The 15,426-nt window shown below is 35.3% G+C and overlaps 1 protein-coding gene across 1 annotated transcript; it reads right to left on the minus strand.

Annotated features, from left to right (window-relative positions):
• Positions 1 to 1,250: 1,250 nt before the first annotated feature.
• Positions 1,251 to 11,637, minus strand: YME1L1 (YME1 like 1 ATPase). Its single transcript, XM_035721909.1, has 10 exons — positions 11,476 to 11,637; positions 10,778 to 10,910; positions 9,821 to 9,883; positions 8,687 to 8,799; positions 7,451 to 7,606; positions 6,756 to 6,907; positions 5,976 to 6,102; positions 5,809 to 5,882; positions 4,895 to 4,981; positions 1,251 to 2,402 (listed from the first exon to the last, which is right to left on the minus strand). Exons 1-10 carry the CDS (start codon positions 11,516 to 11,518, stop codon positions 2,259 to 2,261), a joined length of 1,092 nt encoding a protein of 363 aa, XP_035577802.1. The 5' UTR covers positions 11,519 to 11,637; the 3' UTR covers positions 1,251 to 2,258.
• Positions 11,638 to 15,426: the final 3,789 nt, after the last annotated feature.

Here is a 15,426-nt window from a genome sequence, read left to right on the forward strand (position 1 = left end):
CCCCGCATCGGGCTCCCTGCTCGGCGGGAAGCCTGCTTCTCCCTCTCCCACTCCCCCTGCTTGTGTCCCCTCTCTCGCTGTGTCTCTCTCTGTCAAAAAAAATAAATAAAGTCTGGACCAAAAAAAACCCAAAATGATTAAAGAAAAAAAAATCAACTATGTATTCTATATCCAGCAAAATGATTCTTAAAAAAAAAAAAGGCAAAATAAAAGATATTCCCAGAGAAAGACTGAGGAAATAAGATTATACAAAGCACGAGTTATGCCACTGTATTGTTGAGTTGCTGTAACATGCACAGATCTAACATATGACACTAAGAGCACAGAGAAGAAAATGAGATATATTGAAACAAAGTTCCTACATTTGACCAGAAGTAAAGTAGACTGATAGGATGCACAAGGTCATACCTCGATTAACCACCAAGATGTAACTCAAAAAAGGAGGAACAGAAGGATCTCTTTAGATATGACCAAAAAAAAAAAAAGAAAGAAAAGGAAACAAAAAGCAAAATGAGAGGTGTAGAAACAAGTATATCAATACTAAATTTGAATTAACTAAACACTCCACTCAACAGAGATTGCTGGACTGGATAAAAGACTGGATTAAAAAAAAAGATTGATAAAGGACTTGTATTCAGAATAAATGATCTCTTACAACACATAATAAGACAAATAACCCAAAAGTGACAGGGAGGGTGGTCTGAATGGACACTTCTCCAAAGAAAATATACAAATAGCCAATAAAACAGGAGAGGATATCACTAGTGTAGATAAATATATGTTAATCCATGAGATATTATTTCATTCACACTAGAATGACTTTATCAAAAAGATAGACTATAAGAATATACTGTAGAAGATGTAGAGAATGATGCAGCTCATCAGGTTCTTTAAAAGGTAAACAGAAAATTATTACATGACCCAGGAATTTCAATCCTAGAAGTCTATCCAAGAAAAATAAAAACATGCATACACACAAAGACATATATACATACAGGGAGAAGTAAGGAAGGGGAGAGGGAGAGGGAAGGAGAAGAGAAAGGTGAAAGGGAGGTGGGCAATTAAAAAATGGGATGATGAATGTGGACCAAAGGTATATGGGAGTTCCTTGTATTATTCCAGTAACATTTCTGTAAGTTTGAAATTAGATCAAAATTTAAAATTACAAAAAAAAAAAAAAGAGGCAAGGATATTGTATAGCAAACTCCCTCTATTAACTTCTTCAATGAAGACCATATACAGCTTAAAAGTTATTAGAAAACTGTAGGTAATTTTAATAAAATCACTTCAAGAATATAATTTGGTTGTAAAACCAATACAATGAGCTCTAAAATAATTTTTCTATTGAGTTAAATAAAGTCATCTGTAAATCCAGTAACAACATATTCATATTCACTAAATCCAAATGAAAAGCAAACATGACTTTACATTTCTAACATAGGGTAATTCAAAGTTCACTTTGAAGGGACTGAGATTTTGGGTTAATTTTTCTTTTAATACCAAGCGTAATTATAGTTATTTAGATTTTGAAGTGACTCACTTTTTATTTAACAAAATACTTGCAGCTCTGAAATAAATTTCATTAGTAAGAATGATAATGATGTTTAAAAGAAAAAAAAAGACCATGAAAATGCAAGCTGCATTTCTAAAAGGTTATAATCATGTAAATTCTGATTATATCTGTACATTTACAATTCTCTACTCTTAGACAAAAACAAAAAGAACTATTTTATATACGGACAATCTGGAGCATAATTAAGTGCATCTTAATGAAGTTTCCACTGACCTATATAGAAATATGGTTCACTGACAGCCAAATGGCAGCATATCTTTATCAAAGATAAAAGGTACTATCTAAAAACAAAGACAATCCTTCAACAATTTTACTTTGCCAAGTAAAAATACTTCCCAAGAGCTAAAGGCACAATTTTTATTCACATCTAATAGAGGAACCAACCATAAAATCACTACTTATTTTCAAATGAATAACTTATTGACATTTCTCAAACAAGCTGTTTCCAATCCTAATAGTTCTTTATTTTCTTTAACATATTTACTATGGGTTGATAATTTGCAATAGGTGTCATCAGGAGAATAACCAAAATTAGATTAAACATGACAAAAGAGAGACAAAGTGTTTCACACCCTTGAGTGACACCAAGGCAAGAATGGGAGAAAAGCATTGCAAAAAGAGACTACTGAAATGCTACTTATATATTCTTGCAGTAAAACCAGCAATGCATCCATTTTAAGAGTTATCATCTCACTTCCAATTTCTTTCCCTCAAGAACAATTTGAATCTCTTTGGCATCCAAAGTCTCATAGGTTAGTAAAGCTTCTGCTAGATTCTTATGCTCTTTTGCATGAGTCTTCAAGATATGTTTCGCTCGTTCATATGAGTCCTGAAATGAAAAAAGCAGGTATCTAAGAGGCAGAAAACTTAGGAGAAGCAAAAACAATAAGAAAAAAAAATGTATATGCCTTAAAAAATATGAAATATATTCATTTCTACTTATAAAAGATAAAAGCATTGGGCTCCATGCTGGGTATGGAGCCTACTTGACAGACAGACAGACAGACAGACAGATAGATAGATAGATAGATAGATAGATAGATAGATAGATAGATAGATAGATAGAGATAGATAGATAGGGCAAGCTTGGTTCTCAAAGATAAGTTTCGTATTTGCAAAGGTTCTATTTTTAACCTCAAAATCTATCACATTGATAAATGAGGATTACTTAGGGAGCTACTTAAAGATATAAAAGTATGTATTATACTCATCTGCATTTTAAATTGTGAACAAAGAAATCTGTTTCTCTATTCAATACACATGTTAAAAAGGAAAGGGAGGTTTGCTCCTTTTGCCTTGTGAGATTTCAGCAATTTATTCACAGAAAAGATCTACTTTTCTATTGTCTTATTTGGTAACAACTCTGTCAGTCTGTGACAACTATACCACTGTAAAATGAGTTTACCAACATCAAGAAGCATAAGTCATATAAACATGACACAATTATTAAAAAATAAACATCATTAGACATTCTGAACAAAACCGTTATGGTCAAGTGAAATCATCAAATTAAAAAAAAACATAAAATATTATAAATATGTCATGGAATATTGAAACTAATATCCAAGGATGAATTAGTATTAACTTTAAAAACTTCACTGGAATGAAACCCTTACATTGTAACATGAAAGACTACGATAAGGTTTTCATATTTTTAAGTTTCATAAACATTTGAACCTAAAATGTGTACTAGCTAGTCATCATTTCCCTTAATAACAATGTAAGTGTGCCATCTAGCAGAAAGAGTACCTACTGCCTTCCCAATCTTAACATTTAAGAAAAGTACTAGAGCAAAGAAAGTATTTCCAATGCCCTAAGAATACTAGAGTATAGATAATTTACTCAACATAAATAGTAAAGGAAAGAGAATGAAGATTCAGGGAAGGCAGAGAGAATTCCTCTTCTGAAACACCTTCTAAACCTTTCCATTATATAGACTTTTCATATACTTAATGACTTTAAACCATTTTCTACCCCCTTAAGTTAATCAAAACCTCGCCCTCCCTGGGGGAGATTCCTAAGCCCTCAAGTGGCAGCTAATGATTCACTCTTATCCCAGACATTTCAGGGTAAAGAGGTGAGCTCTTTGTTCCCCTCACCACTGACAGACCATTACTATGCTACCCTCTTCCATAAACCATGAGTCCTTTGAAGTTTACACCATCTGACTGTAGCCTTATTCAACATCCTTGATTTTGCAATCTACTACCCTAACTACAGTTTTCATTCACTAGACTTTTTGGAATTTAGCTCAGTCATTTCCATTCCAAGACCTGCCTCCATGCACATCCAAATGGAATGCACATATCGAACCTCTGCACTAAGCACCAGGTCCACGTAGCTCCCTCAACTTGAAATCTTCACTAGGACACCTCAAATTCAGGAGCACCTGGGTGGCTCGGTTAAGCGTCTGCCCTTCAGCTCAGGTCATGATCCCGGAGTCCAGAGATCAAACCCCACGTCAGAATCCCTGCTCAGCAGGCAGTCTGCTTCTCCCTCTGCCCCTCACCCACTCCACTCATGCTCGCTCTCTCGTTCTCTCTCTCAAATAAACAAAATTAAAAAAAAAAAAGACACCTCAAATTCAATATGTATAAAACTCAGTTCATTATCTACATACTTCCCCACCTTAGGCCATCATCAGTGTTTTCTCAGTAAAAGACACACACAACTATACAGCTGCATGAGGCAGAAACAGCTTTGTATTTAATTTAGCTGCTCTCTCACCCAAACATCAAAAAGGCATTTTGATTCCACTGTATCAGTATCTCTTGAACGCATTCATTTTCTCAATTTCTACACTCACTGCCCTAATCCAAGCATCTGCTGTACAATGAGGAGACTCTACAGTACCTACTGATCTCACTGAGTCTATGCTCACATATTCTGTACTGCACACTGCAATCAAAAAGACTTGTTTTCAAAGAACTTTGTGCTTCATTCTCAGCACACGCATGCAGCTAGGCACAAAGCAAATAATATTTGTTGAATAAAATATATGTCAGAGTGAAAAACCAATAAAGACTCAAAATAATCAATACCCCTATTCTAACAACTCTATGGTTTTACAGCTGAAGTAGAATATTTATAATTACTGATATTAACTGTTCCTAGCCTATAGCCAGAATAAAATAAAGATTCAGTCTATGACCAGAGGCTCCCAAACAACAAATTGAAATCATAGTTTCAATGGTGCACTTATTCTCTTTATTATACGTAGTGACATTTCTAAACAGGGGATAACCATTATCTTCTGGTAGTACCTAACTATTAAGGCACATTATGACTAGACAAATAAGCATAGAAAAATATGATCATTACCCTTAGAAGGATTCTAATTTCTTGTTCAATAGCAGATTGAGTTTCTGGACTCAGTTTCCCAGTATCACTGTAGGTCATAACTCCAAGCTAAAACAAACAAAAGAAATTGAACAGAAAAACCCTAAACCACTAATAAATGTAACAGAGGAAGTACTATCCTATACTTAAGGAAACATCATGGGGACAAGGAAGAAATTCAATATAAAAACACCCTTGAGGGCAAAGAAATTTCATCATTCTTCTGAAAGTATAAGACTAAAATTAAAAATACAAGAGAAAAAATGTAGTAAGTATGGTTCTGAGTACCTTCTTAGAAAACCTTTGCAGCTATTCCAAATCCAGAAATCCACAATGTAGTGTATTAGAAATGATTCATGAAGCCACAGTGATAATGCAGGAGTGAAATATGTGGAAAGGGTAAAGCAAGCTCAGCAAATAGGTGTTTTGTCATAAGAATAGAAAATAGAATATCTTATCATTTGCTTAACTCATGAAATACTGTTATTGTCCAAGCGGCTAGAATGGAAAGTGAATACTATATGTTATTACTCAAAAAACAAAAACAGTTTAGTTTAGAATAAGCTGTGACAAATCTACTTGAAATGAGACGGGTGGAAAGTAAATGTTGACAATTTATAATGAGAACCCTCTCTCACAGGGCGCCTGGGTGGCTCAGTTGGTTAAAGCAACTGCCTTCGGCTCAGGTCATGGTCCCGGAGTCCTGGGACTCAAGTCCTGCATCGGGTTCCCTGCTCCCTCTGACCCTCCCCCGTCTTGTGCTTTCTCTCTGTCTCACTCGCTCTCTCTCAAATAAATAAAACTTAAAAAAAAAACAAAAAACAACCCTCTCTCATAAACAGACACTTGGCAAATCATCATTTGATACATGAGGAAGGGTTAAAATTAACTATTACCTTTTCACTCATTCCAAATTTGGTAACCATCCGTTTTGCTATTTTAGTTGCATTATCAAAATCACTGGAAGCACCTAAAATTAAAAAATATACATAGAACTCAATTTTTTAAAGTATTTTTAAATCAGCAAGCACAATTTGAACTAAAGCCATTCTTTACAGCTAACCTGTTGTGATATGGTCAGTTCCAAATATAAGCTCCTCAGCTACTCTTCCTCCCATACTAACATCCATCTGTGCAAGCAACTGAGCTCTAGTTTCATTCCATCTGTCATTCTCAGGCAACAGGGACACCTAGACAATTGAAAACAAAGAAAAACTTCAGACACAGTTTGAAATACCTATATTAATAATCAGAATAATCACTTGGCTCTTGCTATAGTACTTAATATCATGATGCTGACAGTTCAAAAACATTTAGTAGAGATGGTCTCAGGCAACTAATGACAAAACTGGCAATATACAAAATAAGAAAAATTCTTTATAAAGCAAAAATTCATTTTATATGTAATAGGTATATGATACTGCAAGAGGATGGACTTATACGTTAAGCACAAAAATGCTTAAAATGTCTATCATTAGAAAGGTATGAAAATGAAACTTGTACTCAATAAGAAAAATCTTAGAATAACTATGGAACCAGTGACATAGTTTCTTTGTGGAGGGAAAAGAGCAATTACATATTTAAGAATGATACTTTGTTGTCATTCCAGATTTAAATTTCATAATATAAATATATAATATTTGAAATATTAGCATTCTTTATTAGCAGATGTTTCACCAGTATCTCTGATTTCACAATGGTTCAGAATGTTAAAGAAGAAAGTTCTCCACAAACTTAGGAATTAGTTGAATTTTCTTTTTAATTATTTTCATCAATAATTTCCTACATAAGTTTTTGGAGAGTGTTACTTGAAAGAAAAGAAAAAAAACTATAAGATACTTACATGTCCAAGTGTTGGCCCTCGTGGCATGATTGTAGCTTTGTTGATAGGCATTGCATCTTTAGTGTAATATGCAATAATAGCATGACCAGATTCATGATATGCTGTGATGGTTTTGTTTTTGTTATCAATTTCCACGCTTCTGCGTTCAGGTCCTAAGGATAAAAATTTAACTGAATAAAATTATTCCGTAAGGAAAGTATATTTAGATGAATGAAACCCACTAGCCTCTAAGTAACTCTTAGAGTGACATGACTTAATATCATTAACAAATATTTTAAACCACAATAACTTGACAAATGACAACCAAAATCATAAGAGCTGTCATCTTACTCCCTACTATCAACAAGGAAAGTTTAATTCTATTTACAGAAAATAAATTTAAAGAAGAAATGTCATAACTAACCTGTTCTGAAGCCAATTCAAGATTTAAAATCAAATACTGAAAATTAGTAAAATTATTCTTTTATCAGCAATATCAGACAAGAGGAAACACATGGGCACCCCCTGCCCCCAAAGAGTATAATCATATAAACTCTATTTTGTTCTGTAAGAGGCCCAATTGTGTGGCTATTTTTGAGTATGTATTTTCTTGCTCCTGTACCTTTCTTTTTTATAAACTTTTTCTCAAAAAGAATTTATTCTCTAACATAATGAACAGTGTAAGGGAAAAAGAAAAAAGGGGAGAGAAAACCTACCCATTAGAATTTTATCTTTGGAAAACTCTAGTTCCTTCATGGTAACCATTTCTTTTCCATCAACAGCTGCCTTTAATGCAGCCTGGTTCACAAGATTCTCCAACTCTGCTCCAGAAAAGCCAACAGTACCTCGAGCTATAATTTCTGGATCAACAGCTACATAGACAAATACAATATTAAAATTCCAAAACAACTCTTCACAAACAACTCGCATTCCAAAAGAAAAAAGAAAACAGCTATCCTGAACTAGAACTTAAAATATTTATTTCACTGTAACTACAAAATAAACTTACTTTTCTAAAGGAAAAAGCCAAAATTGCCATTAAATATATCATTAAAACTACCACTGGGACAAATCACAGTAGTTCTTAAAAGAACTTTGTGGAAAAAAAAAAAACAAACAAAAAACCAAAGAAATTCAGAGTTGCCAGACTTGATTTATAAACCTTCAAATTATAACCTAAACTGTTACTAGCCTAAGCACAAACTGAAAATGTATACTCAGACAACAGTTTATTGTGGCACCTGGGTGGCTCAGTTAAGTGTCTGCCTTTGGCTCAGGTCATGATCCCAGGGTCCTGGGATTGAGCCCCGCATTGGATTCCCTCCTCGGCGGGAGGCCTGCTTCTCCCTCTCCCACTACCCCTGCTTGTGTTCCTGCTCTTGCTATCTCTGTCCAACAAATAAATAAAATCTTTTTTAAAAAAAAAGACATTTTGTTTTCTGAATTTCATCTTGAAATACTTTATACATAAGTAGTATATGTACATTTATAAAATGTACATTTACAAAATGCTGAGCAGAAAATCCTATTCAGGGCTCAATCCCAGAACCCTGGGATTACAACCTGAGCCAAAGGCAGCTGCTTAACAGACTGAGCCACCCAGGTACCCCAAGATAGAAACTTTTTAAAAAGGACATATAAGGGGCGCCTGGGTGGCTCAGTTGTTAAGCATCTGCCTTCAGCTCAGGTCATGATGCCAGGATCCTGAGACTAAGCCCCACATCCAGCTCCCTGCTCTGTGGGAAGCTTGCTTCTCCCTCTCCCACTCCTCCTGCTTGTGTTCCCTCTCTCACTGTGTCTGTCAAATAAATAAAATCTTTAAAAAAAAAAAAAAGGACATATAAAAAACTGGTCTTTTGAGACATTTGTCAAGTAAGAACCACAAACGGCAGAATGAAATATTACCATTTTATAGAGATAATAATAAAGTTTATTATTGGAATCAGACTTACACTGATCAAACTTTATTTTATTGAGATACCATTTCAAAATTTCTGTTCGACCTTTTACATCTGGTCTTGGAACTGTAACCTGCATGTCAAAACGACCAGGACGTATTAAGGCACTAAAGGGAGAATATAAGAAGAAAATATAAATTAATAATCTGAGTATGCTGAAGGTCAAATTAAATAGGACTGACACTCTTAAAGTCAAGATGGAAGGATAATGGCAACCAGAGGTTAGACTGGAGTTTTGGGTTTTATTTTAATTCCAGGACAGCTAATATACAGTGCTATATTAGTTTCAGGTATACATTATAGTAATTCAACAATTCCACACATCACCCAGTGCTCATCATGACAGGTGCACTCCCTAATCCCCATCACCTATTTCCACTCTAGACTGGAGTTTTGAACATAAATATTCAGATAACTCCTTGTAAAACATGACTTAAGTAACAGTTTCAATAACCAGAAGGCAGAACAAAGGCTGATAGAGAGAGGTAATACACAACCCTCATAAACAAAAACATGCAAGCCAGTCACTCAAGAAAAAATAATTCTAGAGCAGTCCATTATGAGAGCTACACTGTGATAGCTTCCTATCACAACTGCTCTAAGTATAGAATGTTAAACTACAGACTTAGGCAAAGATAAAACTATTAGATCAAATTAAAATATGAGTAACTTCTATGATAAAATCAAAAATTTTAAAAACTATAATAAATTTTATTTTAAAAATGCTCTCCACCATCCCCAAATTCTGTGATATAAAGTTGTCAGAAGTTTCTTTTAACGACTTTACTGAAATTTAAATCACATATCACAGAATCTCAAGTAGATAATCCAGTGGTTTTTAATATATTCAGAGTTGCGCAATTATCAACAATCTAACTCAAGAATATTTTTATTCCCCCACCCCAAAAGAAACCCCACAGCCACCAACAGTCACGCACCACCAACTCTCCATTCTTCCCACCCTCTGGCAACCACTAATCTACTTTCTGTTGCCACCGATTTGTTTATTCTGGACATTGCATATGAAAAGAATCATATGTGATATTTTGTGATGAGCTTCTTTCTCTTTTAAAGTTCATCCATGGTTCAGTATGCATCAGTACTTGTCAAAAGTCTTTTAATACGTACTTATCTAATGCCTCTGGGAAGTTTGTGGCTCCTATTATGATAACTCCTTCATTGGGTTTAAAACTATTAAAAAAGAAAAAAAGTAACATTTCACTGAAAATTAAAAAAGTACACATATAGAAATGCTCTACACAAAACTGTTTATCATTAAACTTAGTAACAGCAAAGAAGAGGGACTGATCTTTTTTATACCTAAAGTGATAAGACATCTCTATTATTTTTTAAAAGGAACAAATGTTATTAGGCCAGTACACTTCAATAAAACTGCTAATAATAAATCACAAAGTCATCTCTGATTATATGCCTTCACAGTATTTGTTCTACTTAGGAAGACATGACCTGACAGAAAAGACTTGGGTACCTGACTCATTTGTGAAAAATTATTCTCAAGTTTACCAATTCAAATTATTTGCTCCTAGACTTCCTGTTTGGTTCCAAAATGTCTTATATGGTTTTAAGAAGTTTTTCCTTCTTTCAAAGCAACCCCACATCTTGCTCTTTGTATTACAAAAACTGATGCAAACTTTTAATCTACTACAACACTAATACCTAGTCACAAATTGTGTAGGAACCAGCATACACTCTTTACATCTCCAAACAGACTAGTATTCTCAACTGGAATCATCACTTTCCTGTCATCATACAATTAATGAAAAAAGGTATAGAGATCACCAATTAAGAAGAGCTGATATGTCAATCACCCCATTAGTAATGGAAAGAACACAATACAGAGAATGCAGCTTGTCTTGACTTCTTCCACAGGGACTACTCTGTTGCCTACATTTTTTTCTATTTCTTTCTTTCTAGAAATCTCTATACCCCATGTGGGGCTCAAACACCCAACTATGAGATCAAGAGCTGCATGCTCCGCTGACTGAGCCAGCCAGACACCCCGCTATTTCTTGAATGTTACCAAATATATCACCATATCCCAAAGACAGAGGAAGATTCAATTACCCATCCATTTCAGCAAGAAGTTGATTTATAGTCTGCCTTGAATATGGGTGCATTGGAGACTCAATTCGCTTCCCACCAACAGAATCTAATTCATCAATAAATATAACACAGGGAGCATTTGCTTTTGCTTCCCCTAGGAAAAGAGAAAAGATTCAAATAAGTTTAATGAAATCAATGCTTTTTGAACAAAATCATGTAAGTATTAAAAACCTGTAAGACTGTCAAAAGCCAACAGAAGACATTCATTAAGGAGAAAATACACAAAAGGAGATCTTTTTTTCCTTTAGAACTGATACAAGAACAGTAGCCTTGGGAAAAAAAACTGTACCATAGAAAATGATATATAATAAAAACAACTGAGTATTCATTCTTTCACTGTACAAACCATATGCAATCAGATTGGAGGCTAATTATTCTTTAATTACATACTATCGAATTGATGAATAAGATAAAAAGGACAACAACAACAAAAACCCAGCTTTTCAACAGGCCCCAACCTCATCTAACACTTCTACCTCTTCTATTTGGGGAAAAAGTACAGTTCTGTTTTAGCTCACACATTAAATTACCTAAAACCAAAACCCCACAATGGCTAGGTCAGCTATCAAATAATCAAGTAGCAAATAAAGGGTAAGAAGCCCTCTTTCCCTTAAATTAACAAAATTTCGTTATTATATGAAAGATACATTAAAACATACTAAATAGATTTCTGATACGGCTGGCTCCCACACCCACAAACATTTCATCAAATTCTGATCCAGAAGCATAATAAAAAGGAACATCAGCTTCTCCAGCCACAGCTCGAGCAAGAAGTGTCTTCCCTGTCCCTGGTGGTCCAACTAAAAGTATTCCTAAAAGAAAAAATAAATAGAATGACTCAAATTAAAAAATAAAAATAAACCTGATGTGAACCTATAAAACAAAGTTATTAATTAATGTATATACAGTTTTGAGGTTGAAGGCACATGACCAATATTTTGAAACAAAACATACGTCTCTAGTAATGATTCACTTCAGGATCTTCAAAACTAATTTTTCTCTACCATTTCTATCTTGAGAGAATGGAATAAACTTATTTATCACTAAATAAAATAAATTTATGTGAATAAACACAGATTAAGAGATTAAACAACCAAATGTGACACATGAACCCTTGACTTGATGCTCTTCCATAAAAAACATTTTAAGAAATTCTAGGGACATCTGATGAAAATTTGAAAAAATACTGGAGTACAAGATATTAAGGAAATAGTATTTAGTTTTATTTGGTAGAATAAATTATTCTCTTTAGGATAATGTCCTTAGTCTCAGGTGATACACAGCAAAGTAAATTAGATGTATAAAGTAATGTCTACAGTTTTGTAACTATTCCATATATTTGAAAATTTTTGTAACAGCAGTATGTTTTTCATAAGTGGGAATAACAGAATTCTCTGGTTTCCACTTTTCATTTTTTCATTTAAAAAGGTAAAAAAAACCCCATATTAATGCTATATTTTAACATAAAATTCTTTTTAAAGGAAAGTTGCTGGAAAATACCCTTAAGACTATCCTCTTGTATTACCATGTTATTGTTATTCTTAGCTGGTTTAAATCATCATATCAATTTCTGTAGGATCTATTTTGGTACCTGAGAAGTTTCCCACAATTTTATAAAATACCCCTTGTGATTAGAAAAAGTGTACTACTTTATGACATTAAACGTCCTCTTTATGATGTTATAGTATTGACTTTAATAAATGAATCCTAAATTAGCAGAGATTCATGCAAATATTTTTTTTAAAAGATTGTTCTTTTCCCATTGAATTATCTTTTTTTTTTTTTAAAGATTTTATTTATTTATTTATTTGACAGAGACACAGTGAGTGACGGAACACAGCAGGGGGAGTGGTAGAGGGAGAAGCAGGCTTCCCTCGGAGCAGGGAGCCTGATGCGGGGCTTGATCCCAGGACTCTGGGACCATGACTTGAGCTGAAGGCAGACGCTTAACCACTGAGCCACCCAGGCACCCCCTCATGCAAACATTTTTATATACTGCTGAACATTGTCAGTAGAGATAGCAGGCAGTATAAAAACAAACCTTAAATATGAGTCCCCCCTTCAACTCACCAATTCCATTTCTAGAATTGGAATCTAGAATAATAATAAATAAACAAGTAAATCTAGAATTTATTCTAAGGAGATAATTAGGCATGTGGGCAAAGCCTTGAGATATTAAGATGATCATCACAGTGCTGATTTTATTATTTTAATTAAAAACTGTATGAATATAGTTGATACACAGTTACATTAATTTCAGATGTACAACACAGTGATTTGACAAGTTTATACATTATGCTGTGCTCACCTCAAGTGTAGCTACCATCTGTCACCATACACTATTACAGTATCACTGACTATATTTCCTATGCCTTTTATTCCTCTGACTTACCTATTCAACAACTGGAAGCATGTTTCTCCCTTTCCCCTTCACACATTTTGCCCAGGCCTCACACTGCTAATTTTTAAGAGCAAAACATTGGAAACCATAAAAGTTTAATATAAGTGATTAAAGTATAGTACAATCATATACTACAAGGACACCACAAAGTCATTACAATCTTATACCCAGTTCCAGCATATGGTTTTCCCTCACACCAACAAACAATTCTCCAACACCAGTTGGGCATCTTAATATTCAACTCAATTCTGACGCTACCTACCTGGAGATAGCATCAAATACTGTAAGTTAAGGACTTGGTCCCAAAAGACTGCCTCTATCCCCACCCCTCCCCATGTCATCTGCAAGACCAGGTTGTTACCTGTGCTTCTGACTGACAGATCATAGATAGGAGGTCCCAGTGACCCCTTCCTTGGATTTGATTAATTTGCTAGAATAGCTCAAAGAACTCAGAGAAACATTCTACTTACTAGATTACTGGTTTATTATAGAAGGGTACAACTCAGGAACAGTCAGTTAGATGGAAGAGATGCATAGGGCAAGGAAAGGGAAAAGTACTGCTGAGCTGCTATGCCCTCTCTAGATATGCCGCTCTTCCCACATCTCTACATGTTCACCAACCTAGAAGCTCTGTGAATTCTATCCTTTTGGGTTTTAATGGAGGCCTCATTACATAGACATGACTGACTCAGCCTCCAGCCAGGAGGGTAAGACTGAAAGTTCCAGCCCTCTAATCACATGGTTGATTCTCCTGGCAACCAGCTCCTAACCTTAAGTGTGTTCTAAAAGTCGCCTCATCAACACAACAGAAGACAAATCTATTGCTGTCATCACTATGAAACTACAAGAATGGGACTAAGAGTAAATATGTATTTCTTATTATAAATCACAACAGTCATTAAAAATCATATTAACTGTGAGAAAACATGAGACAAAGACAAACTGAGGAACATTCCACAAATTAGTATGTATTCTGCATAACTTTTAAGGTCATGAAAGACCCACACACACTCCCATAAGAAAAGGCTGAGGAGGGGGGCCTGGGTGGCTCAGTCAGTTAAACATCTGACTTCGGCTCAGATCACGATAGGGTCGTTAAGATTGAGTCCCACATGGGGCTCCACACTCAGTGTCTGATTTAGATTCTCTCTCCTCTGCCCTCCCCCAGACCAACTCCTGAGCTTGCATGTGTGCCCACTCTCTCACATAAATAAATAAATAGATAGATAGATTGGCAGGCTGAGGAATTTTTTCAGGTTAAAGAAAAATCTAAGGGTGCCTGGGTGGCTCAGTAGGTTAGGCAGCCAACCCTTGGTTCTGGCTCAGGTCATGCTCTCAGGCTCCTGGGATTGAGCCCCATGGCTGCTCTGCACTCAGCAGGGAGTCTGCTTGAGGATTCTCTCTCTCTCTCCCTTTGCCCCTCCCCCCACCTGCTCTACCTCTCTCCCTCTTTCTCTAAAAGAAATTGATTTAAAAAAAAGGTTAAAGAAAAATCTAAATGTGTAAACCTGGACTGAGTCTAAACCTAGGGTTGGGGTGGGGGATGGGAGGTCCCCACTACAAAAGATATTATTAAGAGAAATGCAGAAATTTGAATATAACTGAATTTTATCATAGTTCTGAAACCATGTTAAATTTCCTCATTTTAATAACTATATTGGAAAGGCGCCTGGGTGGCTCAGTTGTTAAGCATCTGCCTTCGGCTCAGGTCATGATCCCAGGGTCCTGGGATCGAGTCCCGCATCTGGCTCCCTGCTCAGCGGGAAGCCTGCTTCTCCCTCTCCCACTCCCTCTGCTTGTGTTCCCTCTCTTGCTGTGTCTCTCTCTGTGAAATAAATAAATAAAATCTTTAAAAAAAATAACTATATTGGAGTTAAGTAACAGAATATTCTTATTTATAGGAAATACATTAACGAGGTATTTGGGGTTAAAGGAGCATGGTATCTACAATTTACTCTTAAACAGTTTAAAAATACATTTATGTAGCGGCGCCTGGGTGGCTCAGTCGTTAGGCATCTACCTTCAGCTCAGGTCATGATCCCAGGGTCCTGGGATTGAGCCCCACATTGGGCTCCCTGCTCCGCGGGAAGCCTGCTTCTCCCTCTCCCACTCCCCCTGCTTGTGTTCCCTCTCTCGCTGTGTCTCTCTGTGTCAAATAAATAAATAAGATCTTTTTAAAAAAAATACATTTCTGTAAAGAAAGTGAGCA

The sequence above is a fragment of the Zalophus californianus genome, chromosome 9 (assembly GCF_009762305.2).
Source record: "Zalophus californianus isolate mZalCal1 chromosome 9, mZalCal1.pri.v2, whole genome shotgun sequence".
NCBI classification, from domain to species: domain Eukaryota; kingdom Metazoa; phylum Chordata; class Mammalia; order Carnivora; family Otariidae; genus Zalophus; species Zalophus californianus.

Coding starts and splice junctions, on each gene's coding strand:
- YME1L1 (XM_035721909.1), bottom strand. CDS start 11,518: ATGTTTGTGGGTGTGGGAGCCAGCCGTATCAGAAATCTATTTA. Junction 9,884..10,777: donor CTTCTTGCTGAAATGGATGG/GTAATTGAATCT, acceptor CTTTTTTAATAG/TTTTAAACCCAATGAAGGAG. Junction 2,403..4,894: donor AAATTAGAATCCTTCTAAGG/GTAATGATCATA, acceptor TTTTCATTTCAG/GACTCATATGAACGAGCGAA.